The sequence below is a fragment of the Chanodichthys erythropterus genome, chromosome 4 (genome assembly GCF_024489055.1).
Source record: "Chanodichthys erythropterus isolate Z2021 chromosome 4, ASM2448905v1, whole genome shotgun sequence".
NCBI lineage: Eukaryota > Metazoa > Chordata > Actinopteri > Cypriniformes > Xenocyprididae > Chanodichthys > Chanodichthys erythropterus.
The window spans coordinates 17432781-17460766 of NC_090224.1; the positions used below are offsets into that span (position 1 = coordinate 17432781).

A 27986-nucleotide genomic window follows, 5' to 3' on the forward strand; every position below is an offset into this window, starting at 1 on the left:
TATTTTATTTAATTCTTATGAAATAGCCACAAAGTGCTGAATTACTATGTCGCTTTATTTGACTGTATTAAAACTTATTTTACTGTGTCAAAACAATCATACTAAAAATACATTTGAGTGTGTTGAAAGTTATGTTATTACCCTACTTGTTGCACATTGCAGTAAGCTAGATTGATATTAAAATATATTAATAAAATCAGGATGACTTGTGTTGCTAAATGGCATGCATTAATGTTTAAAATATTTTGTATGGAGGCAAAAATGCTGTGTTACTGTTACTATAATCAAAGCTCTTTCTGATTTTGCTGTGTTAGCCACTTGACAAAATATTGCTGTCTCTGGTGCAATATACAAACATTGTGGTCAATTGCATTTCTTGCGGTAAATCAAGAAAACAAGAGATTCAAACAATTAACACTTACAGTGTTGAGCGGTGTTGCCAAGTCTGAGGTTTTCCCGCGGAATTGGGCTACTTTATCACTGTCGCCGTGGGTTGTTTTTCATGTCCGTGGGTTGAAGCGACCCCAACTAATATGATATTTAGACCCTGGAATGTGAATTTTACCAGGGTAGTCCCACCAAAAACCCCCAGAATGTGATTTTGACCGCCGAAACGTAATTTGGGCTAGTTTTTGCAAGATTTGAGTAGCAATTGGGCGGGTCTGTTGTGAAAACCTGGCAACCCTAGTGCTGTGCAATATAACAATGTCGATAAAAGGTCTTCAAAAAGTTGCTCACCAGACTAATAAAACACATAATATATTAAAGCGTCTTTGGTGTTTCCATGGTTTCTACGGAAGAAGGGCAACGTGGACATGACGTCATTGACAGCGATGCGATAACACGTGCCGTTACACTGGTTAAAACTGCGTATTTCTCTGTATTTAAACATTGGTGGAAACTTTTGGGATAATGTAAGTACACAAGTCAACAAAATATATAACATTGTTCTAGTGTTTTTGGATATTTAAACCAAAAATCTTACATATTGTGCCTTTAATGGCACATATATGGAGGTAACTCTATCGCTCCCTTGAATACGAAAGTATATTACCGCCACTGCAACACAAACACACACTTGCAGTGTTAAAAGACTAATACTCCTGAAGTGTTTTCTATCTAACAAAAGACATCAACAATGAATATTTGCACTATTACTCTTACAGTCAAGTGGTGGGAAACATCAAAGAGCCGTGTCCTTATCTGACATCAAAGCTATTATTAACAAAAGCTCACATGCGCCAATATCACATGAAAGGATGATTTGCGTAAATTAATTAAACACGACAGGCAGGTGGCAGGCATCCAGAACCTGCCAGCCAGTGCTCAGGTGAGGGAGAATCTTGTTTAATCACTTTAAGCCTATCCAGGTTCTCAGGAATGGGCGAGGGTGTAGTATGGCGGTAAATGACAGAGGATGAAAACACTTACCTGGCACTGACTCAAACAGGTGTTTGGAAATGGAAACTTGTCTGTCTACATTTATTCTTTAAAGGGTATAGAGGTGTGTTGTAGGGCACACGAGGACAAATTATCTTATGGGGTGCAACTCGGGCACTGAGTGGCCTTCCATTCCCCAAAGATTCTCTGGGAAGCATAACGCTATAAAGCGGCTTTATTTGCCCACAACTGGCCTGTTATTATGTCTTGGTCTGTTATTAACGATATACTACGCAGGATCAAAGCCATGGAAAGAGGAGCAAAGGAAACCTTTTTTCCTTTCTCCGAGTTTTAAAAATACACTCATGGCGCAGTCCAATTTTAAAACCGGCTCCGTTTACAAATCTACAGGACCATTACCTAATAAAATTCGAGCGAATTTGAGATTGTGTTTCTAACGAATTATGACTCTGAAATTTAAAGCTATGATTTGTTTAATATGATTGACAGACCATTACAGAAAAATGATAATTTCAGAAAATAGCCCTCTCAAAATGAAGCCACACTTGTTGGTATTTTTTTTTGTTAGGTTCATGTGTGTTTCTCATTAATCTGATTAAACTTTCATCCAACACATTTAGGAGCGAATTTACCAAATATTTGCAACACATGTGTGTACATTTCAGTGCAAAAACCTACATCTTTTTCACACAAAAAAAGAGACAAAAGCACATAAAATTACTTAAAAAGTTAGATAAAAATATTCATAAAAACTATAATAGCAAATAGCATCATGACTGCATTCTTTGCTTATTCTATGCATATTTTTATGCAAATGAGACTCAAATGTGGATCATTCACAAAATGTAGAGCCATTTGTCTGATGATAGGTGGTAAATGTAGTTTTTTAAGAGATATCTATTTTTTTTTTTTAAAGTGAAATTTAAGATTTTTTAAAATTTCTTATTATAAAATCATTAAAATATAAATTTTTTCTTAGTAAATGCACCCCTTACTTTTCAACTATCTTTTAAAAGGTGCTTAATCAAAGATTCATTATTCACACAAACCCCAAATCTTCTAAATGTGCAAATCATTATTAAACACGTGCCCACCCCCCTGCCCACTGCAGTGTCGAACGCGAGGGGTAGGGGGCGCACCTGCTGTAGGTCTGAGGCTGGAGGTTACCTGGAAGGCGTCTGGGCACATCGTTGATGGAGGGCAGCCCCGTGGCCCGGCTGGACGAGAGCGGAGTGGTGGAGTGCACAGAGGGGGAGGCCATGGGACTCAGGTACGATGGGTACGTCTGGTCATATGACCAAGGTGGGGAAGATTGAGCCTGGCGTGGATCTAAAGGTACAAACAATGCAAATATTACAAAATGTGACATTATAAGAAGTGTAAAAGTCACTCATTTTTATAAAGTATCACTGTCCAACAGCAACACCCGCAAGTAAAGTTACAGCAGGAGGCTTGCCTCCACTGATCCCATTGACTTTTAACAGACCCCCTAAGGTGTACAGTGAGCTTGATGGGGGGAATTGAGAATTAACGGGGGAAAGTCAAGTGAGAGGAGGCAATGCCTCCATCGCGCTATGACTGGATATGATCGGTTATGACTGGATATGATTATTTAGTGAGATTAATCCCGCCTCTTGTTTTCATCTCAGCCACTTAGATATTACTGCTTTATGTCACGTCAAAATCAAACATGAAATGGCCTGAAAACATGATGACTGTGGGGGGTTTTAGTGAGCAATCAGGTCAGCCTGATGAAATTAAAGGTACATCCATGTCTGTGACCAGTGTTTTTTAAATTGTTACTGCCTTTAGTTATTATTTTGGAATAAATGTAAAAATGAGTAAAAACACTAACTTGATGAAATTTATACCTGGTTTTAACAAAGAGAACATTGCTTATTTAGTGTAAAAATACAAAATAGATTTAAATTTGGTCTTTCTTTTTAATGTAATGTTTATTTAACCAGTAAAATTAAGTGTAACAGGAACATGAATTTACATTTGATAAGAAAAACAAAACAAGCAAACAAAAAAAAACTGTGGGGACTTTGCCCCACAGTTTGCTCATTTTAAACATTGTTTTTGAATTATCTCAAACACTGATATATGTAATTAAATAATCAGTATATCCTGACATTAATTAAACTGAAAATATAATTGTTTGCATTTTTTGATCTATTTATATTTGACTATCTGTTTCATATAGAAACCTTGTGTGCTTAGCAAATACAATATGATCCCTTGGGTAAATCATTTAAATGAATGCGCTCGCAAATATTTGTCTGAGCTAACATATTTCATGCCTCATAATTCAACCTCTCTGTCATGCCAAGTATCAGTTTAAAAGCAGGCATATAATTGCTAAAGTCAACGAGGTACAGTGCATTCCTTCTCAGATTCAGTCACTTGGCTTGTGCATACAGAGTTTGGAGCAGTACAGTAACAGGACCCAGAGTACAGGACATGTGCTCTCCGAGCAGTAATTAAGGACAGGTGATATCCTGTTCTCTCACAGTGACACAACGCACTGCCCTAGGCTGTCCGCACTCGGTTTCCACTTGTCCATCATGTTGCAGTGTGCGATTTCAGCTTAGATAAACCACTTTGTGCTGAGACGAATAGACACTAACAGTGACACACACATATGCTGAAATGCTTGGGTGGATATAATCGCAGCAAGTGATGACTTGCTTGATGATATGTATTGTGAATATGTTGAATATGCATGTTTACACACACACACACACAAAAAATGTTCATCTACCAAACCGAAAGCAATAATAGGATGTCCTACCTGCCTGTCAGCATATGTATTTCCATACTTCCGCACACCCTGCTCGCTCAGACATCACACGTCATCAGCTCAATGAGCTTATGCTGCGTTCATGCCATGTCATAATCATTATTACGAGATGGCAACCCCTGACGTTCTACCAGGAGCTGTTCACATCCTCAGACTCGGATTTTTGCGTTTCTATGTCAACACTATCAATGCCGAAAACGAATCTGCAGCAGTCAGGTGGTGTAAGTAAGAGCTCTGTAAGTTGTTTACATTCATTATTATTGTAATGTTATGTGCTTTGAAACATGAGGTCATTTAACGGCGTCTCTCATGATGCTTTGCAGACTCTGCTCTGTGCGTTCATGTGTTTTGGAGGAGGCCTGGCTTTGAAGACGCTCTGAAGGGAGGTTGGGATCTTATGCTTTCAAAGCTAGCTTGATATTGCTAGCCACTCCGAAATTGCCTACCCTACTATTAATGTGGACCTTTCTGAATAGAATAGAATAGAATACGCATTGCGTTTCTATCTCATACCTGTTATCTGTGTCTGCCCCTGAGGCGTGAAGGAGTTGGGGCTGCTAAGCGAGGGCCGTGGAGTTTGCGTTGGCACGGTAACCCGCATGGTGGTCTGCCGGATACGCTCCAGTTCACTGAGACGGTCGGAGAACAGTCCGGCCTTCGGCGAGTCATCCAACTTTGGCCTGTGCCCTGCAATCAACATACTGCCATTAATAAAACTGATGACCACATCATAACTTGTATTTACATATTTCTGACAAGATACACCATAAGTGTTACTCGCACTTCTGCTCCTCACAGGCTGCATGTAAAATCAAACCTACATCGTGTAGTCCAGTTCACAAACAAATGATTCTTATGAACGAGTTCTTTTGAATCATTCAAAAAGATTCACAATAAAGATAATTTGAGAAATTAATAAACCGCATTTGCTCTTACCCTAAATGTATTCACAACAATCTTTAATGTCATTGCGTAAGTGTTAAAAGTCAGTATAATATTTAATATCGAATATGTTATTGCTGCTGTGAGGATGCAAGATATGCTGCTGCTGCATAAATAGACACATAAATCCATAGCAGATCATGGCAGGTGGAGCTGGGGGAGGTGGAGGGTTTCAGAAGAACTCTAGATATTCCTAGTTTACAGCAAACAATGAACCAGACTATTTCAATGTTGAGCAAGCAATCTCATTGGCTGCAGGATCAGCAGAGGCCAATCAGCTTGTGCCTTGCGGTAATGATGTGATTGCTTGCAGACGGCATGTTAAGGACCTAACAGCCTGCACTCAAAAAAGTTTTTGGTGGGTCTTGATTATATCTCCTAGTAGAAAAACTTAGCCAATCTATGATGTATATGTATGGCATAGGTTTGACTATGAGACAGGTGTTCCATTTCCCCTCTTTATAAGAGGTTTCATTATGCCCCATGGCATTTGAGCCTTTCAAGCCACAATCTACCGTGACTCTGCCATATGGAATCAAACCGAATCTAATTTCATTTTCATAAAAAATCAAATATTACATATTCCATGTTCTTAAAATATCATCTATTAATCTGTCCCATCAGGGCGGGGATTTGGCTTTGACAATGAAGTGCTATGCTTGGCATATAATAACATTCTGTTGGCACACATTAAACACTCAACCTTCCCAGACAAGACGAAACCCTTATAATACAAGACCGTATGTGCTTTCTCTGTGTAGGATGCATGATGACACTGGCCAGCACCTTTCTGGAAAGTTATAACAGGAGCGTTTAAGAGTCTATAGCCTCAAGTCTATTCTCGGCAAATTAGAGGAGGGATAAGACAGCAGCGTAGCCCAATACACAACTAGCCCCTTTTTCCACATTAAAATGGCCCAGTGTCTCCCTCAGACTGCAGCAGTTTTTTTCTGAGAAGGCCGTAAAGTAAATATCAAACAGGAGAAAGAGAAAAACTCCTGCTGGAGTTGGCAGCGCTCCAGTTGGCAGCGAAAGAACGAGCTACCTCTATATCTTGACTAACCGACCTGTGCCAGGAGAACAAAGAGAAGCAGCAAACACACTCAGAAAAGTTTCATAATCAAATCATTAAAGTACTTTAGTATGTGTAGAATATACGAACCAGTATTTAAAGGTGAAGTGTGTTCAGTTTAAATCTTAAAATACTTTCTCCTATCTTAATATACAAAGACAACTCTAAGTAACTCTATTTAGGGGGGGCAATCTTTCATCTCAGCTAATCTAAAAAAATTGTGCTTAACTGTCAGCGCCTTCAAAACTCAGTGATTATGTTATTTCTCTTCAGCAAGTTATCTGGAATTATTTCACTCGAAATTCTCAACTTACAATGCAATTTGGCTGCACTGCAAAAATATGATTTTCCTTTTGAATTAAATTTATTTTTCTTGCCCCACTGACAGATGTTTTTACTTGTTTTTTATGCATAAACTCACTTAATTCTGATGCATGTTTTTTAAAAAAACAGGACTTTATACCTTAAAGTGGACCTATAATGTCCCTTTTACAAGATGTAATATAAGTCTCTGGTGTCTCCAGAATGTGTATGTGAAGTTTCAGCTCAAAAGATCATTTATTATAGCTTGTCAAATTTGCCACTATTCGGGTGAGACCCCCTGACCCCCTTTAACAGCTCACGCTTCGGTTGCTCAACAACAACAAAGCTGGAGAATCTCACGCAGCCAAAATGAGGATTGTCAGTAGCAGTGTTCAGCCTTATGCTGTGTTCACACCAGACGCGACTTGCGCGAATAAATCGCGCTATTCGCGCGTAGTTGGACGCTTGAACATTTTGAGTTTACTCGCTTCATTCGCGCGTGACATTCGCTTCATTCACGCGTGAAAATCCCTTCACAACAGACGCAAATTCGCGTCATGAGAGGGGCTCTCCCGCTCCTTTATGTGTCCCAGACTCTCCCACTGCTTCTGCACACTTCCTCTGAATAAACACAACTTGTCAGTGGGGAAATAATTGTAAATTACAGCGAATAAGCTCAATTGGTCGTCTTTAGTTGGCTTGTAGTCTTAATATGTATTTATATATATGTATATAGCTCAAATTGAGTAAAGACCGTTTTTTACAACTTATCAGATTGTCCGACCTCCTCACTCACTTTCTTTCAAACACGGTCCTTTTTATTTCTGTTTCTATAAATGTATGAAGATGTACAGCGACGATGATTTTGTCCTCCATTGTTGTTTCGAATTTCTGCCTCAGCTCGCTACGTCACGTCACTACTAGAGCAAGCTCCCGATTGGTTAACGCGGCGCGGAAATTCGCCAAAGTTCAGATTTTTCAACTTGCGCGATTCGCGCGAATCGCGTCATTCGCGCCGCGTCATTCGCGCGAATCGCGTCATTCGCGCCGCTTCATTCGCGCGAATCGCGCCACAGGATGTCAATTCGCGTCTTTGCGTTGACTTAACATGTAAATCACTCGCGCTTACCGCTTCATTCGCGTCCGGTGTGAACGCACCATTACATTGTTCAAACCGGAGTCAGACACTGATGGAGAGACTCAGGAAGAAGTTACAACTTTTAGAATGAAACTGGATGTTTCTGAATGGTTATGCCTGGTTCAGACTACACGATTTTAGCCCGAATCTGGCACGATCCGTTTGACGTAAGGTGTCGTAGGGATCCGTAAACAACAATGGACGTCGGGACGCAAGAATTGATCGTTTCATCTCGTATAGTGTGTCATAGTATATGACAACCGAAACCGCGTCTGCGATAGTTCACGACGTCACGGCAGAAAGACTAGCATGTTGAAATTTTTTTTGCGGGCCTTCACGACGGGTTCCGTCACATGGGTGACGCTGACCAATCGGAGCACAGACGCTTTTTGTACACAACTTTCAAACGTGGCGAAGCGCAAGAGAGATGATGGTGCGGCTAGGTGGAATTACGAAATGGAGGAAAAGTTTGTGGAGCTGTGGCAACAGTACTCCTGCCTGTACGATGTCTCATTGAGGGACTGGACGACAGATTAAAGAAAGAAAAATGCTGGCGAACGATAGCGGAAGCCCTTCAGCAACCCGGTGAGTACTGAAATTAGCTTTTACTACTGGCTAATAACAAAATATTTAATATGTAAAGAACGATATTTTACCTCAAGTTCTCTTTGGAGGATTGACAGCCCATACTGTCCTCAAGCCAGGAAAATGTCCATGTTCGGGTTTTCTTTCTTTTTTTGCGCTTTTCTAAACATAAGACAGCCAGTACAAAACACGCCGCTTCAGTCATTGTTTACGCTCTTGTTTCTCACGCGTGTCGTTACAACAAGCGACGATTGGTCGCGTAGCAACGTGTAGTCTGACATGATTCAAGTCCAGGACACAAGATTTTTGGAGTCAAAATCGTGTAACCTGACAGAGTGACAATCGTAACAGACAAAAAAAATTGTGTAGTCTGAACCAGGCATTAGTGAATTCATTTATGTAGTTGCTGTAGAGTTGATTCAACTCATTGACTAGCATGTGAAGTCATGTTAATCTTTTGTGCAAATCCAGCGTTGAATTGACCCTCGTTTGTGAAGCAGTCTGGCGTAAAATAACGACAAGGCACTAACACTCTACTACAACAACTCTTCCTCTTCTCTAAAGCAGCCCAACATGGCCTCACCCCCTTTGTTGCGTGTTTTTGAAGGCGGGGTTTATGTCAATTTTAGGGTTAGCGATGTCAGCTCATTGTAGTCCCTACCAGCCGTTTGCTGTAGTCCTTAAACAGAGAATTCTTTAAAAGAAAATATCTCCCTTTTCTTTGAACTTTGAGTGTCGTAACTTTGCAGATGTTGTTTATGATCAAACATCAACATTACACACTAACTAAAGTTAAAAAGTGAAATCATATTAACCATCCCTTTAAGTCATTTTGCTTCTCAAACAAATGTATCTCGCTTTAAAATTATTTTTGTGTTGTTTTCCAGTACAAAAATAAAGTGAGTAAGAAAATACATTTTTGCAGTGTGATTTACCAACCAAAGGCACAAAAAGTGTTTGGAAAAACCTGTCCGAAAACATTCATTCGTTATTTCCATTTGGTTCCCCAAATGGTGCAAAAATGACACACTTCACCTTTAATATCACGCACGTCTTCTGTAGAATCATGAAATACTATAGAGACACAATAATAAAGTATTTCACCACAATGAAAACATTACAGCTAATGGAAAAATCATTAGCTTGACTCTGAGTGTAACTTCAGGACATTGCTGCAATGCACTCCGCCTTTGAACTCGCAAGCAATGTGACATATGTAAAAGCTAAAAGCTAGCATAACTCAACCTCCCAGGAAGTACAGCATTTTGAACAAACCATACCTTTTCACACAAAGCCAATTTGTCTACTATAATTTTTTGTGACAAGATAAATCCAGACAGCGATACTGACATAAATCCTGCTAGGGGAAATAAAATGGACAAAGATATGCTTTGTGCGGCTTTATTTTACAGTGATTCATATAAAACACAATGTTCTGTGCTCGGAGAGACACCGGACTCTAATCACCAATAAATTTAGAGCGTTCAGTGTGCATCCGTACTGAATCTGATCCAGTCTGCAAAAGCCTCCTTGAAGACTTGCAAGGGGTGATATTTACATTTTTGAGAATCACCGGAGTAGACCACATTCAGGTAATAGGTATGCTAGAGATAAATTTGCAAAACAATGGGAATTTTCAGCTAGACATCTGGAATGTTAAGTGGCTTGTTTTTGATTCTGTCCATGGAGAATTTGTAGCCACCTCAGTTTGGATAATGTATCTGGTTACATTTGCTCGCCCAAGAAGTATCTCTCGGGGGTGGGGGCAGCCAAGTGGTTAACAATCTGGGCTGCTAACACAAAGGTTTTAGGTTCAATCCCAATGGTGTGGATAAAATACAAAACCAGGAACGAGTGTTAGAGAGATCACAAGAACCTTTGTACTTTTGAGCCTAACAGGTTGCCTCAGGATAGCTGACACTGGAAGTCAGTTTTGAATGAAGAACATCTGATAAAATATAGTAACTCAATGGTCTCTCCTTCACAATTATGTGAAAAGCTATGATAGTATATCATTTATATTTATTCTTTTTTTGAGAAAAATTGTTGGCTGGAGTTTTGGACTTGCGGTTAGTGGATGTTGTGTCTGGTTTGCAACATTTCCTGGTCTTGTTTCTTCCCATCACTTCCTGTCCTCTATTTTACAATCAATAAAAATGTAAAAAATACTAAAATATAATGGCTAGGCATAAAATGACAAGCACCAATGCATGATTTTAAGACATTAATAGTTACGCATGATGTTACGCATGACAAATTACTTGTGAGTAGGGTTGTCAAACATATCGGTACTAAAAAAAAAAAAAGAAAAGTTGATGGCTCCAGCATTTCTGCAGTGCTGGTAATACATGGGTATATATGTAGTACCTGCTGATAGACACTGTTTTCGTTCATGTTTGTTTGAGTGCTTTCTGAGCATCAAAGGTTTCTATTTACAGTGTGTTTTTACCAACCTGGTCTCATGGAAGTACGTACCTGTGGGAACGTTTTCACGAGTTGCAAAAATACGTCCCAATACTTACATATCACTGTAGTTTCCAACAAAAATTAACAAGCGCAAGCGCTTTTAATCGTTTTCATACACAATTACCATTACAGGGTCAGATTATGGATTAATAAAGACTTATTTTTACGTCTCCTTGCACAATATTATGTTACGACTTCAAAACGCTTTTCACCAAGGTGCATGATTTGTAAACAAATATATTTTTGGACTTTGCATCGCTTGACCAGCTCCATATGTTCCACTTTTCTGACATAACAAGCTTGCTTGGTAGCTTAGCTGATACGGAGTTGGAAGCCTTGGGTACGAATCCGAGGAAAAACGAGTCACGGTAAAAGAGCTCAAAGATGAGAGATCAAAACAAGCTAAAGCGGCACGATTACGGAAGCTTTTTATCCACATTTGCTTTTGTTAACACTATCGGGTAGGTTTAGGTGTAGTGTTGGTGGTACGTTATTTAAAAAAAATAAAAATAATGGAGCACTACACTTTTAGCGGCACTCACCGGACAAAATTTCAAATCAGAACTGCGGTGATTCGTATGAAAACCAACGTCATAAAAATGTACCATATTCACGTTTATCTGTTCCGGCAAAAAAAAATTAACATGCTTTTAGCACCATTCAGTGGACTTTTCACATTGAAACTGAAGTGTTTTGTACGTATTGGTACGTATTTTGTGACTCGCGAATCATATCTGTTGAGGGTGTGAATGCAATGGCCTATCAGAGGTGCTAGTCAGTAGTGCTAAGAGACCGCATAAAAACGCAATAGCCTTGTGGGTAGCACGCCGATATGTAGCGTTGTTGCGCTTCAGGTAACTCGAGTTCAAATCCTAGCTCATGACCTTTCCCGATCCCTTCCCCCTCTCTCTCTCCCACCTTGCTTTCTGTCCACTCTATGCTATCATAATAAAGGGAAAAAATGTAAAAAAGAAAAAAGTTTGTTTTATTCAGCCACACACACTCACAAATCCTTTTATTATAACCAACAAAGTGTAAACATGATGTAAATAAGAAATTCATTGTACAGTTAGGACAGCTTTTTTATTATAACGGCAGTTTTCATGACAGAATGACAGCCTTAGTGATTATAAAAGGAGGCTCTTCTCTTGCTTTTTGTTTATTACCCACTCATCTGAATACAAATTTATTTTTTAATGCTGCTTAGTACAATGCAAGTGTCTGGATTGACAACCATATTTTATATCTGCGATTGAATCAGAAACTGCGATGATTAACAGCGATAAGCAACAAATGAGACAAAACGGGATATATTAAAGTTCTTAATTTAACAGTTTTTGCTCTGGTATCGAAATTAGTACAGAGAACTGCAAAATTTTATTGGTATTGGTACCGACTACTGACATTTTTGTACCGTGACAACACTACTTGTGAGTGTGTTTATTAAATCAATGGTATAATCAATAAAATCAATGCAGAATACAAACTAAGAGATATTAATTGATATGTGTGTATTCTTGTGGTTTTGTTGCTGTTTTAACTTGATAATTAGTGGCTGGACCACAGATTTTCATATCTACTTTTTTGGTGCATATTTCAACATTTTATTGAGAACTTATCCCTGCTGAAATTTGGAAAAATATCTTAGTGACATACAGTAAAGGAATGAGCAAAAGGACATCATCTGTATGAGGAGATGTATTTAAGAGAGCCAGGAAACCAGATGAAATCACTGCTGGAGGGAAAGTCCCAAAAATTCCTGTCATCCCCCAGCCAGAGGAGTGAGATTTTCGATAGCTAGCACTTCCCTGTCCAATCACAGAGCGGAAGCGCTAACACATTCATTCCAGATGTTTAAATGGCCCTGTGGGATGTGGCCCAGTCTCCAGCTGACACAGATCTTATCTCAGGTTGAGAATCACAGAGCAAAGAGAATTATAATGGAGTAATTCCTGTTTTCAGGCTTCCTTTGATGACAGGGGAGTCTGTATGGCCATATCAACTGATCCAAGAACAATGAATGAAAAAAATGAAATGAGTGTGAAATATATGATCCGAGGGTTTTTGGACTATTCGAAGAGCAGCATGAAAGGCTGTTTGGACAAGGAAATCTAAACAAACACTGATGAGCCGATAACGAATTCCGATGGTAATGAGCAATGGACACAGGAACTGATGAATTTAGGGCACAGTCAGTGTCAATTAAACTGTGACTTGCAGGGAGATGCGATCAAAATGCCAAATGTCTACTAAATAACTAAAATTTAAAAGTAAAAAAAAAGAAAACAAGCAAAAAAACATTATTATATATATATATATATATATATATATATATATATATATATATATATATATATATATATATATATATATATATATATATACCGCACACTATAGTTCATTTATGTAAGTGAGGATAACAAAATAAAGTAAACTGTGACATATTATACCCAAAAATTCTTCATACAGTGGACTACCAGTAAAACTGATACAAATTTGGAACCAAAAATTATTCAGACACATTGACCTGACCATGTTTTGCTTAAGTGTTATCTGACATAATCAAGATATTTTTTTTTTTTCTGACACAGTTTAACTCTGAGATCTTGTCATATTTTATTACCATTCATTACCAACTTTATGAATGAATGAAATGTTCAAGGTGTCTGAATAAATTTTGGTTTGACTATATATATGGTCTGAAAAAATAAAAAAATATCTTCATATCTATGAAACTAATATTGGATTTTATATTTTAGAACAGATTTTCATTATGAAACCTTTGCTGTGGAATCACTTCTCTTTCATGTTTTCTGTGTCAGGTGAAATATTTCCGCATGAAAAAAATAGTATTGGCTAAAATAACCCAAAACACCTTCACCATCCGTCCTGATTTTTCAGAGTTAGACGCGTTCCTGGGTCAACATATTTTGTTGATCATGCAACAATACTCCTGTATGAAAATTTAACCATAACCATATCCCTACCCCTAACCCTACCCATAAGTTATCCCTAAAATCAGAGGGAAATGACAGGTGAACTCACACTAGACGCTCTGAACCGTGTCCAAGTGCGTTTGACCCTCAAAGCCCGGTTCGTTTGACAAGTGTGAGCACTCCGTTCCATGCCCTGGTGCGGTTCGTATAGCCGGCCCTGGCCCGCTTGGAAGAGGTGGGCCAGAGCACGGTTCAGTTGGGCTTGAGTGCGGTTCGCATGTAGTGTGAGCACTAATTGTGCCTGCGCACAGAACAGCTACTACTTTTGTGTGCTCTACTGTCATCATTACGACAGCAAACATCTTTATTACTACTTGATAGTACACTTTTCAATTCATGTAAATAATTTGAGTTTATTTGGGTTCATAGCGGGTCTGCTTCTCACCTTATTGATGAACAGGAATTGTAGTTTGCGAGTAAAGCTGCAAATTCCTCCATTAACGTCAGCTGCTGTAATAATCGCGCTCCGTCTCGGTTCAATGCCTAGTGTGACTACACTCTAACACTGAAGCACCTAACACCGATTGTAAGCCTAAACTTGACAAATTATAAACTTGTCCCTCGAATCTGATTGGTTGATTGGAATGTTGATCCAGGAACATGTTGCATTTGGTAAAATCAGGTTCTGCTGTCAGTGACGCCATTTCAACCAAAACAAATATTCGTATATGACATCACTACCTGTGGGCGAAGCCACTGTAAATGTCACAAAAAACATCTGCTGAACGTCATTCTATCTTTCGACGGAATATTTTAGTGAAATCTTACAAATCTTTCACATCGAGTTGACGTCCGGACGACGCACATATGCTAGTTGGGGCAGCCCGGAAATTATGGAAATTCATCACTGCCCGTCATCAACAGGGTTTTTGAGAAAGTCAGCGGAAGAACGGAATAAACTGGAAAAGAAAATCAGAAAAAGGGAGAGGGGAAGAAGAAAAAGGAAAGTGGGAGGAAAAAGCCAGGCTGTTGTGGAGTGTTGCCAGGTGTCTGTGTGGTCTTTACATTTCAGCATTTAGGAGGCAAGCCAAGCAGGGAAGGGGTACAGACACACACACACACACACACAAGACGCACAAGGCCCTCAGCCCTTTTCAAACCGCAGGCACACTTCTTCATCACCTCCATGCGGATATGAAAGCAGTGTGACTCGGAACAGGGCGCCATCAGTATTTCTCGACTTCTAATGAAGCAGCACTGATGTACGCAGCAACTATCCAAATCAGACGCAAACACGCACAGCCTGAGCCCGCGACCTCGTCGGTTGGCACCTTCACACGCAGACTGAAAGGATCGAGCCTGCGGTTCTGCTTTTCTCTTCTTCTCCTTTCTTGTTTTGGTTGGTTTTATGTGAGCAGTTCCCATTGTAAACTTAACTCGCCCCAAAGTGACGCCTCTGCTAAGTGAAACCGACTTCTTTTTACGTTCATTGTGAGCTTAAATAATGTCTATCAGTCTTGTGTGGTCTGTTTTGAAAGGAGCACCGCGTGATGCGCCAAATCTGGCGTTTTTTTCCTTTTTTACTGTAATATCAGCTGCTGTTATTGCTAAGGCTAAATTATTATCCTCTTTCAACTTGTTGATGTGTGAGATTGTCAAAACAATGAGACTCATGTGTCAGATTTGGGATTTTAGCTTCAAGCAAATGCGCTTGAAAGGGGATTTTGAGCAGATTTACTTGCGGTCTCTGGTACTTCTAACAGTCGTGTCGTTTGACTGCTGTGATTGAGCTGTGGAAAGACAAAGATGCATAGAACACTTCCTATAGGTGTAACACTGAGTGACAGTCTAACACTGAATCCATAATTACACAGGTATGTTAGTTTAACCAACTCCACCCCGACAATTAGATCAAATGATGCTTAATGAGTGCTATTAGACACATACACACACACACACACGATGAGTTTCCATGTTTTATGGGGACTTTCCATAGGCATAATGATTTTTTATACTGTACAACTGTATATTCTCTCCCCTAACCCTGAACCTACCCATCACAGAAAACTTTCTGCATTTTTACATTTTCAAAAAAACATCACTTAGTATGATTTATAAGCTGTTTTCCTCATGGGGACCAAATAATTTCCCCACAAGCACAAGGAATTTTCTTCTAGAGCCAGGGTTTGATTCCGAGGGAACAGACATTTCATATGCCAAAAGATAGAAAAGCACAACGTGTTGCAAATATACACATTATATTGTATTGTTGGATATATTAAGGCTTAGTTTAAAGTGACCAGTTAAATGCCGCTTTTAAATTTCATGACATTTAACCCCTATTTTTCCTGGAGTCACCCGTACAAGGAACACACATGCTGAAGTGCTTTTGAAATCACACTATTTCTATTTCTTATTTACTGGCACTGCTGATAAGTTAAAGAAACATTATAAATATCATATATGACCCGCGCTGGCAAAATGAGTCTGAATGCGCACCGGCTAATTTCGAGCTGCAGACAAAATTTTGGTCGAAATTGAATAGGTTTTCACAAAAATTAGTTCATTAAGCCCTCGTATAGCGATCCAAATGCTCCAAATAGCAATTACACATCTAAAAGTATCTATTTGTACGTTTTCTGAGAGGAGTACCTTTCCTTTGACCATGAAAAATGCTGTTTTTCTCGGCTCGCTTTTCAACTACTGCCGTTTCCCTCAGCACAAGTTTGGTATCATTTTAAAGTGCAGCATTCCAACTTTATAGCGAATTTTAGATGGCATAAGTCTGAACCAATGAAATGTGATTTTCAAATGCATGCTGATGTAAACAAAATGATCTTACTCAAGCTGACTGACAGATCCGAAGCGCACATGCACATATACACAATTACAGTTTTTCGAAAAATCTGTCTTGGCGAGTATTCATGCAAACATTATCTGTTATGTTTTAAGTGAACGTTTGGTTAACTGTTGGGGAAAAACATCTGATGTGTGTAACATTATATTAGATCTGTGTGATACAGTAGGTCTTACTATATAGGCTGTCTGTTTCATTAAGCAAACAATTATGGAATTATTATTATATTTTTTCCTATAGATATAGCTTTTGACTTAGTTTGTGCCAAATTAGGTGTTATTAACAGGGATTTTAAGGTTTGGTTGCTAGGTGATTTTGTTTTGGAACCTTCAGAAAACTTTAACTCGATTTTTCTCAAAATTGACTTTATCAACTTCAAACAAGTGTCGCTCAGGCATTTCAACAAATCAACAAATCAAATTGTAATCAAATTGTACATATAGTTTCAAATGTATAAATATATCATTTCAAAATAGATATGACTTTAATTACAGGACAAATTGATACTTTTTAAAAAGACTATTTTAAAATATAAAAAATATATACACTACCATTCAAAAGTTTAGGGTCAGTTAGATTTTTTTTTTTTTTTAAAGAAATCAATACTACAAAGACTTTTAGAAAATATTTTTCAAAGTGCTGTTCTTTTGAACTTTCAATTCATCATAAAATCTAGGAAAAAAAAAAAAATCAAAATTTCACTGTTTTTATCATTGATAATAATAAGAAATTATTCTTGAGCAGCAAATCAGCATATAAGAATGATTTCCGAAGGATCATGTGACACTGAAGACTGGAGTAATGATGCTGAAAATTCAGTTTTGATCACAGGAATAAATTACATTTTAAAATATTTTAAAATAGAAAACAGTTATTTAAATTCTAATAATATTACACAATACCACTACTGTGAAATATTGCTTTTTTTATAGTTTTTTTGATCCAGTAAATGCCTTGGTGTGCATCAAAAAAAATCTTAACAACCCCAAACTTTTGAATGGTAATGTATATATAAACGTTTGCTTTTATTAATGGAGTTATTTTATGCATAAAAAAATTTAATGGAAAGAAATAAAGTACAAAGGTGTCCAGCATATTAATACATGTAGAAACAATGACCTTGCATCTTAAGAAAACGATACTGCTCTTTGTGTTTATGTCAAAAACAAACAACAAACAAAAACTCATCAGCATTGTTTATTCCATTCAGATGTTCGTCAGTTTACAAAAAGCCATTTAACAACAAGTAGCTGCGACATATCCATGACTCTTATTCTTGCAATAACCTTTAAAATAACAAAGAACTCTCTCCATAATTTGATTCAAATGTTAAGACAGCAGGCCAGCACTGTTATGATACAACTGCAATAAAAAACAGGTGTATGTACTGGCTAAGAGAAAACCCCATGTGTGAGCCAATCAAGAAGCAAACTCACTGAGAGACGTCTGTCACAGAGAAATACTCAACGCTCTCGTTGTCTAGCTCTTTCCTGGCCCTATTGATTCACAGTTCATATGGCACCCATCAAGATCTATTAAATACACAAACACATTAATACACTTCCTGTACTGGATATCAGCCTCAGAATGAGGCCTTTGTGGTTGACGAGGAAAAACATGACCCAAAAGAACATTACGGCCACCTGTACTGGACATAATGAGGATATTTTGACTGAAATAATAATAATTTTATGTACAAAAACATGTTACAGTTATTTCTTACGATTCTCAAAAAATATAAACACATAGAGATGTTCCGACAGGACATTCTGACAGCATACTGTAGGCATTGTCTGAACGTGCGAGACGGGCCTCTTCCCAAATTACCTGCTCATTAACACCAATTTGAGGTTTAATGAGGCAGAATTGTAAATGAGGCGTTCTCCGATAAAATCAGTGCGGAGTGAGAAATGTGAAATTATTAAGAGTGCACATGTGATTAGTCCCAGAAGGATCGCATGGACATCTGCACATGCTCAGATCGCAGGTGATGTCTGAGTATGCTCGTTTATTTCTGGGTTTGTTTATTTCCCTCTTGTCTCTGCTTAATTGATGCAATAGCTGCATTTGTTGCATGACTGCTCTCTTTGAGAGTGCAGTAAGCGTTCCGAATATTTCCAAACACCCGCAAAGTTCTTGTAGATGCTTCAAGACTTTGGTATCCCATCCTCAATATTTAGATGCCATTTTTATTTTTTAGCTCAACTGTCATGGAATGGAACACACAGGATTGTGGGATATCGAAGGCAGCGAAGGATACATCTGCACCGCCTTCAAAAATCCATCTCAGTAGACAGGATGTGACACGATCATAGAGTGATGCAGGTATGACGTCAGAACCCGAAGACTAATTCGCTGCTGGTTCCTTTGAGATTTTTCTATGGAGTTTTATAATGGGGATTCTTAATTATGAGTAAAATAAAGCCTGCGGTAAACATAACTTGAAGATGCTTTGACGTTTTGTTCTACAAGTACACTGCACACACACACACACCAAACTGATTTATATACAGGTAGTTACTTATTAAAATCGTAAAGTACGTTTTCAACAATAAACATAACTGCTTCAAAATTTGTGTTTTCTATATGGGTTTGTGCAGGGCCACTCATTTTCACAGGCCACTCATTTTTAATATTATCTCACAATTTGGCAACAGGTATATTAGGCTGCTGTCGCTTTAAGACCATATTATTCTGTTAAACATGCGTTTCTTTCTCAATACTTTCTCAATACATGGCAAGACCAACATTTTGACATTATTTTGTGTGTGTTTGACTGTTTAAGCGCAGTAAGCAGCGAAAAAGAACTCAATTTAGTACTGAGAGGTGGCTTTATGTGCGCACGCTTTGGGTGTGAACAAAATCTGCGGGAATGAGTAAAATTATGCAAAATATGTGCAATCCTACACCCAAATTCAAGCCCTGTAACACCAACAATATTCATTCAGAGCAAATGAAACGAGTGAGTGAGGGGAGGCGGGTTTGTGTGTCAACTCGCTGTTGGAATGATGAGAAAGTGAGAAAGAACTGGCATCTTGTATCTATTTTGTGGAAAATGTTGTAGAACAAAACATCAAAGTATCATCAAGTTTACCATATGGTTTATTTTACACATAAATAAAAAAACAACAACAACAACAACAAAAAAACATTATAAAATCCCATAGGAAATTCTCAAAGGAACCAGTGGCAAATTAGACTTCCAGGGATCTGACATCATACCTGCACCACTATATTGAATTCGGACATGCCTTGTTGCCTTCCTGCCTCCGTATACTGCTTTTTTCAGCTTTTGGCCACTGTCTTCAGAAAAACATGGCATATTATCCTCTTTTTTTTTTCTTTTTCAAAAAAGGTACAAAAGTTCACAGCTACATGTAGGTCACTATGTTAGTCCCTTGACCTTGTCACATTGCATGCTCAATTTAGGTAAGTGGCATCCAGTTACTGTGGTTGGAAAGGAAAGGTCAAATCCAGTGCATTGCATTATGGGACACAATCAATAATAGTTAAACATTCATAACTATATCAGTGGATAAAATAGACATAACTTAAATTACAGGACAAATTAATACTTTCGGTTCCTTACACACTGCATAGAATTTTTGTAAACAGGCTCAATTTTTCGAGTTAATTCGATTGTAGAATGCGGTTGTCACTCCTGTAAATTACTGAACGGTGTGTGTACAGAACAGGATTAAAGGTTTGATTCACCCAAAAATGAAAATTATCCAATAATTTACTCACCCTCAAGCTATACTAGATGTATATGACTTTCTTCTTTCAGCCAAACACAACCAGAGTTATATTCAAAAATATCCTGGCTCTTCCAAACTTTATAATAATGGAGTAAATGGTTCCTGAGCTTTTGAAGCCCCAAAAAATGCATCCATCCATCATAAAAGTAATCCATATGTTACTTTTAATCCATATTAATAAAGGCCTTCTGAAGTGAAGCAATGGTTTTGTAAGAAAAATATCCATATTTACAACTATAATCACTGGCTTCCGGTAACGGCCGTACGCGAGTCTAGTTCCGGCAGAAGAGTGACCATACTGACTTAAAGGTGGGGTATCCGTTTTTTCAGCAACACTGTTTGGAAGTTAGTCGGGCCGATACCAACAACAAACGTCTAACCAATCAGCATCAGAGGGTGTATGACGGTTGTGGAGAGCAAGAAGGAGATTTGAGAAAAAAAAAAAAAATGCAGAAAGAGAAATGATGAGACAATACAAAAGAGCTCAAAAGAATATCACTGGAATGAAGGTTTATGACTGGGCAAGTGCTTTAGGACCTGTGTTAATTTTAGAAAAGCTTTCCAGACACGGAGGCTGCTTTGAACCCGCTTCTCATGTGAGTAAAACTGGGTTTGAGTGTCATGATTGTCTGGGGCTGCTGTGCTGTTGGCGATTAACAACCAACACTTGTTTGTATTTAGACAACTGCTAGAGAATGAGGTGTTTAGTGTCATTGCCTCACATTCCAGTAGCGATCGGGCCGGGGTTCGAGAGCAGGGTGGTTAGGATTGGAGTGTGAGTTTTGGAGGTGGAGCAATGAAGAGAGGGGTGGGTTTGTTTGGGTTGATTTCAAATATCAACAATGTCCAACAGCATAGGATACCTCACCTTTAAATATACAACATAATGAGGTCATGTAGCATACTAGTGTTTGAAACATTTAACATTGCATACTGTTTCACATACATTTCTTAAAAAAAAAAAAAAATATATATATATATATTAAGCAGTATACAGACAATATTGTGCAATATATAGAATGTGAAATCTTTCTGTCTGTCAGAGACGTGGTATTCTTAATTGCAATCTGACAGCATATTGTAAGCCGAGACAGGAGCTTTACAATATCAGATCAGCGCTATACAAAAAGTCCCCTGTAAAAGACCTCCGGTACACCAACCCTTTCATCTGTTCCTACGCACAATAACACGGCCTGCAAGCCCTTCAAAAACTTCACTTATAGATAAGGCAGAAATAGAGGAAGTCTTCAACATCAAAGACGAGGCCTGTAGTTGCTAGAGGCCATTGTAATACAATGAAGAATCAAGACCATATACAGCCGTTGTGTCTAAGTGCCTCTAAATACTAGTACCATATGTGTTCATTGAGAATAGTCTGAAAGTCAGAGAGGAAAAGAGAGGCAGAAATGTTGTTAGGGATGTGATAGGCTTGATTTCTAAGCCAAGACGAAAGTATATATTTTTCATAATAAAGTAAAACAGCTGCGTGCCAGACCAGTTGGCACTGACAGATGTAGTAGATTTTTTTTCCGCTGTTTTATAAGTGCCATTAAAACAAGCTGATGCAAGCACAATGTTACCGTGGTAGAACCTCTGTGCAGACACTAGCCTAACGCTCAGACAGACAGCTGATTAAGATAACACTGACAGACCAGCCACACACAACAAAGTGTCAATTCTCTAATCTCTATAGTCAACTTAAAAGTCAAAGTGCTGTTTATTTTGTTGGTGCACATTTATGGTCTTCTTGTGCACTATTCATTGCAGTGTTTCCCACAGGAGTTTATGTTGGATAAAAAAAAAAAAAAAACAATTTTATATAAAAAATAAAAATAAAATACCCCCCAAAAATACTTAAATAAAATATTCTAAATAAATTACTTAAATGTATACTTAAATAAAATACTTAAAGATTTTTTAAGACAAAAAAAATATTAATATTAAAAAAATATTAATATTTTACATATTATTAATATTTAAATGTTAATTTAAACATTAATATTTAAAAAGTTTAAATATTTAATAATATATATATATATATATATATATATATATATATATATATATATTATTTGATATTTGAAGATCATAACTGGAAAAACATGCACTGATGAAGAATATTAATAACTAGAATATTAATACCTATATTAATACCTATAATAACTCTAAATGTCCGTTGTGTTTATGTATCTTTAACTGTCACATGTCAAGTAAACAACTAGTCAGAATAGACTGATCTCAGTTTCACTAACCTACATTTAGCTTTCTAAAAGCGCACATCACAATAATGTCTCTCTAATCATTTGAAGCAGGAAACGATCATCTGCTGTTCAGCAAGTTAGACTAACGATTCAATGAGGAAGTGAGTTGTCTGACTGATTCAGTTCAATGACTCCAGTGTTTGATTAAAAATGATTCACCAACTGGCTCAACTGATTCATTGAAAAGAACCTAATCTAGTGATTCGAGCTACGTGAAGTTTTTCCTCTCTCGTCACAAACAACTCTGCAAATTTATTCCACTGAATATCCCTCAGAAATTATAGTATATATATATATCCAATGAATTCAGCATTAGTCATGGAAGGGATTGTGGTACTTTTCTACATTTTTAAACATAAAACTGAAAAATCATAACTATACTTTTAGTCCCCGTTAGTAAAAGCAATCCTGAAACCAAGTCTGTTCAAAGCAAAATTAAAGTCATCAATCTGTCTACCCAGAGAGAATTTCTTCAGCAATGAATTCATGACAAACCGATTGAGGCAGAAATCAAAAAATAAATAAATCAATCACTAGCACATGCACCGAATGACCGCAAGCCTTTGATGAGGTGCGATTGCGGCCCGACAGAGAGGTGAACGTGATGACAGGCCTCATGGATGTGGTTAGTCACAGCCGTATGTAATATAAGGTGTACTCACTCCTGGGCTCCCGCGGTCCGTCCACCGTGACCTTAATGGCTCTGTGGTAAGTGGCCACTTGCGGTGGGTTTGTGAATACTGTAATCGTCAGGGTGAAGCTCTTCCCTGTGCAAACACAGAAACATTTAAGGGCTTTACTCAGTGTCAAAGCAAGACTGAGATCCTTGAGCTTATAATTCAGATGATATTTAAAGATTTTGCTATTAGTGATAATGACTTCAGCATAATTTTGTACTCCTTTTTTCTGTTGTATTTTAATTCTCTCATAAACAGGACAGTGGGCTGCTGGGAAATTGTGCAACGCTACGCTGTGGCATCATCAGCAATCTAGACAGCTCACTTCCCTAAACACTGTTTCCAGACAATTTGTGCTCTCTGGTGGTTTAACACGGGGGAACAAGGTATTAATGTGACGCTCCAATGGTTCCTACTCATGAATGCCCCTGGTTTGCTGGGGAGACAGGAAGTAGTGGGTGGAATACTTTGGCAAAGCTGGGAAACAGCTGGCAAGATGCGTGGAATCTCAGCACCACACAGAAGCGCAGATCTGCTGACACTGATTTCATAAGACTTGTGATCATAAAATATAATTAAATACGACCAAATGGCTCGCATAATGTAAAAATAATTTGAACATATTGGTAATACAATATATGGCATGTCATCTTTCCCTGGAATCTTCTGAAAGTCAAATAAATCTCAAGTGTCAGAATTCATTAAGCTTTAAGAATCAAGGAGCCAAAAGAATCCTGTTGCTATTTAATTCTTGTGTGTAATTCTTCACTTTCCCCCATGCAGAGACAACAATAAATAAGTTATTTGCAGGTTGGTCTCCGCCAGAGTTTGGGGGCGTGGCTATCTGTTTGCTGGTTCCGGAAGTATTTTTTCCCATTTATTTCTCCCATATGGATTTGATAAAAAAGTCTTTGTTAAAGCGTTTTAAGCCATGAACCAAGCCAACCAGCTATGAGGTGAATCATAACCTAACTATTGAAGCTTGTTTCTGCCGCGGAATAAAAAAAAAATTTAAAAGATAATTGCGACTTTTTATCTCACAATTCTGACTTTTTCTCGCAATTGCGAGTTTGCATCTTCACAATTCTGACATTTTTCTCAGAATTGCGAGATTTAAACTCGCAATTTCGAGTTATAAAGTCAGAATTGCGAGATAAAACGTTTTTTGCGAGTTATCACGCAAATATGACTTTATATCTCACTTTTTTTCTCAGAATTGTGAGATTTAAACACAATTGCGAGTTATAAAGTCAGAAAATCTGCATGATATAAACTTGCAATTCTGAGAAAAAACATCATTTTTTTTCCCCCCTAACAACTGGACATCATCACACGCAATTGAAAGTTTACATCTCACAATTCTGACTTTATATCATGCAATTCTGAGAAAAAAGGTCATAATTGTGAGATAAAAAGTCGCAATTACATTTTTTATTTTTTATATCATGGTGGAAACAAGCTTCCATATATTATAAACTTTGATTTTAAAGCAAAAAAGTATTTGAAAATCAGACAAAAATACAAAAAGCTTTAGTGGGGGAAAAAACTACAATCCCATGAAGCATTGCGAACAGCATAACCAAATTAAAAATGGTAGAGAAATATGAAAGTACTCATTTAAAAATGTTGATTATATATATATGAAAACAATATATATTTTACGTTTATTGCACAATATGCATATTATATACAAATATTTAAGTATTTTGAGAGTAGGTGGAGCTAAGAGCTATTTTGGCACGTTTTGCTTGTGGCGACTCTGACTGGTGGGATTTTCTGTACAGCATCATTGCTAATGTAGTTTCTCACCACAAATTCTGCTGTTAAACACGATTATTTTAAAGATAAGTTCACAGGCTGATCGCTGCAACGGAACCAAATACCATTGATTAACAACTTCATATCTCATGGTAGGGTTTGTTTATCCCAATGGAGAAAACAATTGGAGTTTTTATTTCCGAAACCCGACTGTTGCTCTATATGGCAGACAGGAAGAATCATTTTTTTTTTTTTATTTCATGCAGTGATTCTAAAAGCACAGAATTGAACGCTTTACCCATAAAAAACTTTCTGAGCAATATGCAAAATTATCCATCACACAAAAGACACAGGCACCTTAGTTGCCGACGATGGTATGAGAAACCTTAGTGCAGAACGCACACAGACCTGTAATTTAATGAGTGCATTCTTACCGCCAATGCGGTGATGTGGTTTCACAACGGTGTTGGCTCGTAACTGATAGCTCAGTACATAGACTGACTATAATTATTCTAAGAATGTCATGTGTCCCGGTGTGACCGTGTGCCTCTGTTACCAAATCTCCCTAGAGGATTTCTCCACATGACATTGTGCAAGTGTAGATAAACACAAAATGATTACTCTTAATAGAAATACGCATGGTGTGATAATATAATCTGGAATATGGTAAACCTGTTTGAACAGAAGTAAACTTGTGCATTGCTTGACTGAAGCATGATGTTCAAAACCTTATGATGTAAACGTTTATGTAAAATACTTTAATTTTGTAGATAATTTTAAATTGCTCCTACAGATCAGTTGTGGGTTTTTTTTTAATGAAAATTTGCACTAGATAGTGAAGGAAAGCTTCCGTGTCCGATATTCATGTGAATTCCTTCAATATGGTTTAATTAAAAATGATTTTTACCATAAATCATTCCAACACTTACACTTTTTTTTTGCTATTTCATGATTTGATAGCTACCAATATTCTAACATGAAAGCAGTAATACTAAAAAAAAAAGTGTGGCCAAATTTTTGAGTGACAGCTAAGCTCATTTTTGATTTTCTGCACACATGCAAACCACCCAGTATATAAATACATTCCCAATCTAACTTGCACGGATTTAAATCGTTTCAACAATCAGAAAACCATCTAAATATTTCTCAAAAAGTGGACTGACCTCTTCCGCTTCGGCCCACAAAGCGCAGGTCGTTGAAGCGGGCCACCTGGTTCTTCATAACTCCTGAGGCATTCCTGAGCTCAGCTGAATAATTCTCATCATTCCCAGCCATCACTGTGACCACCGTCCCATCAGGAACCTCTCCCAGAGCCACCACCTGCGGACAGGACCATGATGCAACGCTTCAAACAGTGCATGCGCGCATATGCAAGAGCTTCTTCAGACAGATCCCATGACTTCTGATTATTATTTAAGAGCAGGATTGCATGCAAACAATTGAACATTGCAATATTTATGCAGATTTCACATGGAAAGAATTTGTTTTTTGTTTAAACGTTTAACTTTTAATGCATTTGGGTTTCAATGCATGATTGAAGGTGTTCACTAAAATTTTTTTAATTTTTTTTAATTTATGTGGTTCGGATAACTTAATATTTTAGGTTTCTGTTGTATTAACTCAAATTTTTAATTTCAATGAACTCAAAATTTTAAGGCAACCACGTAACTTAATTTTTTAAGTTAAACCAACAATCCTTTTTCACAGTGTAGGTATAAAAATAATAGATATGATATATGAAATAATTTATTGCAAGTCTATGCCATGTTTGTTTGACTATCTATCATTATAGTTATTAAACATTTTAAAATTGAGTTTACACCAGAATGCATTTATTAGTACACTGGGTGCATGAGTCAGCATATTGCACCTAAAGCGATATATTTGCATATGAGCTTGGAATTCTATTTCATCATTACTAATCTACTAACCTAGCAATTACCTAATAGCTAACCACACCTGCACAGGCCTGACCATAAACATGAGCCAACAGCAATGATTCCGCCACAGGCCAGAATTGCACATCAAACAGTGAATAATGCCAGAGCAGTGTCATTATTTCTTATTAAATGAAGCTTTGTCTACTCTGCTTATAAAGAAAAAAAAATGCTGTTCACACACTCTTACTAGAGTATAAATAGTACAAAGGCACAATTCAGTCTACTGACACAGTAACGAACCATGACAAAATAGACACATTCAGCAAAACTGACTGAAATTGATACAATTATATGAAGTACTTTTTGTTTAAATTTAAGCCTTAGGGATAGCAAAGAAATGAGTATTATAAATAATAAGAAAAATATACAAGTAATCTCAATTCCTAGCACATGCTAAACTTAAACATTTTGGTATATTATGTATTACTATTAATGCTGTTTTATTAAATTAACACATTACATTACTGTAATTCTATTGTTATTTCTCAGTGCAGTCAGAAGTGTTAAAACATGGAAAATTTGACATGCACAAGCTTCACATTTTACACTTGACAAAGTTATGTCGACCTAAAAACTAATAATCGCTGAAACACTTTACATCATAGCTAGCATATAACAAGTCACTCTAATAATTAGCTACTATAATTCATCTAGCCATAAAGACTAAGGAATATTTTAAAACAAGTTCTTACCTTAAACGCAACCGGTAGGGTTTTATTACACCGCCAATGAGAAGGCAAAACCGAGCAGAGAAAGTTTGGACTGTCGGTCCGAACCAGTTCGGCGGGGTGGTCGGCGATGATCTCGGCCATGGAGCGGTTCTCTTGCGCGCGGAGTCTTGGCACCACCGCGCTGTCCTGCTGCTGTTGCTGCTGCTGTCCTGCGCTCGGGTTCACATCATTCATCTTCACCGACACCGGCGGACTGAACCTCCGGCCGGCGCTGGGATCTACGGGAATGCGCATCACAACAGTCTAAATTAGCCGAAGACTAACGTATGTCCTCTGTTTGCGTATATGGAGCGCCGTCGGTCCCTCTCCGTGCGCTCAGCGCTGCAGTCTGATGAGTTTGGGAAGTGCTGCGGGTTAC

General features: G+C 37.7%; 1 protein-coding gene across 1 annotated transcript in view; it reads right to left on the bottom strand.

Moving 5' to 3' along the window:
* The window catches only part of runx2b (RUNX family transcription factor 2b), a 53051-nt gene that overhangs the window by 4016 nt on the left and 21049 nt on the right, over window positions 1-27986 (bottom strand). The window contains exons 3-7 of the mRNA XM_067383211.1: window positions 27590-27846; window positions 26121-26277; window positions 23185-23289; window positions 4718-4891; window positions 2569-2730 (exon numbers count right to left, since the gene is read on the bottom strand). Of these exons, the coding sequence (XP_067239312.1) occupies window positions 2569-2730; window positions 4718-4891; window positions 23185-23289; window positions 26121-26277; window positions 27590-27846 (855 nt within the window). The remainder of the gene's footprint in view (window positions 1-2568; window positions 2731-4717; window positions 4892-23184; window positions 23290-26120; window positions 26278-27589; window positions 27847-27986) is intronic.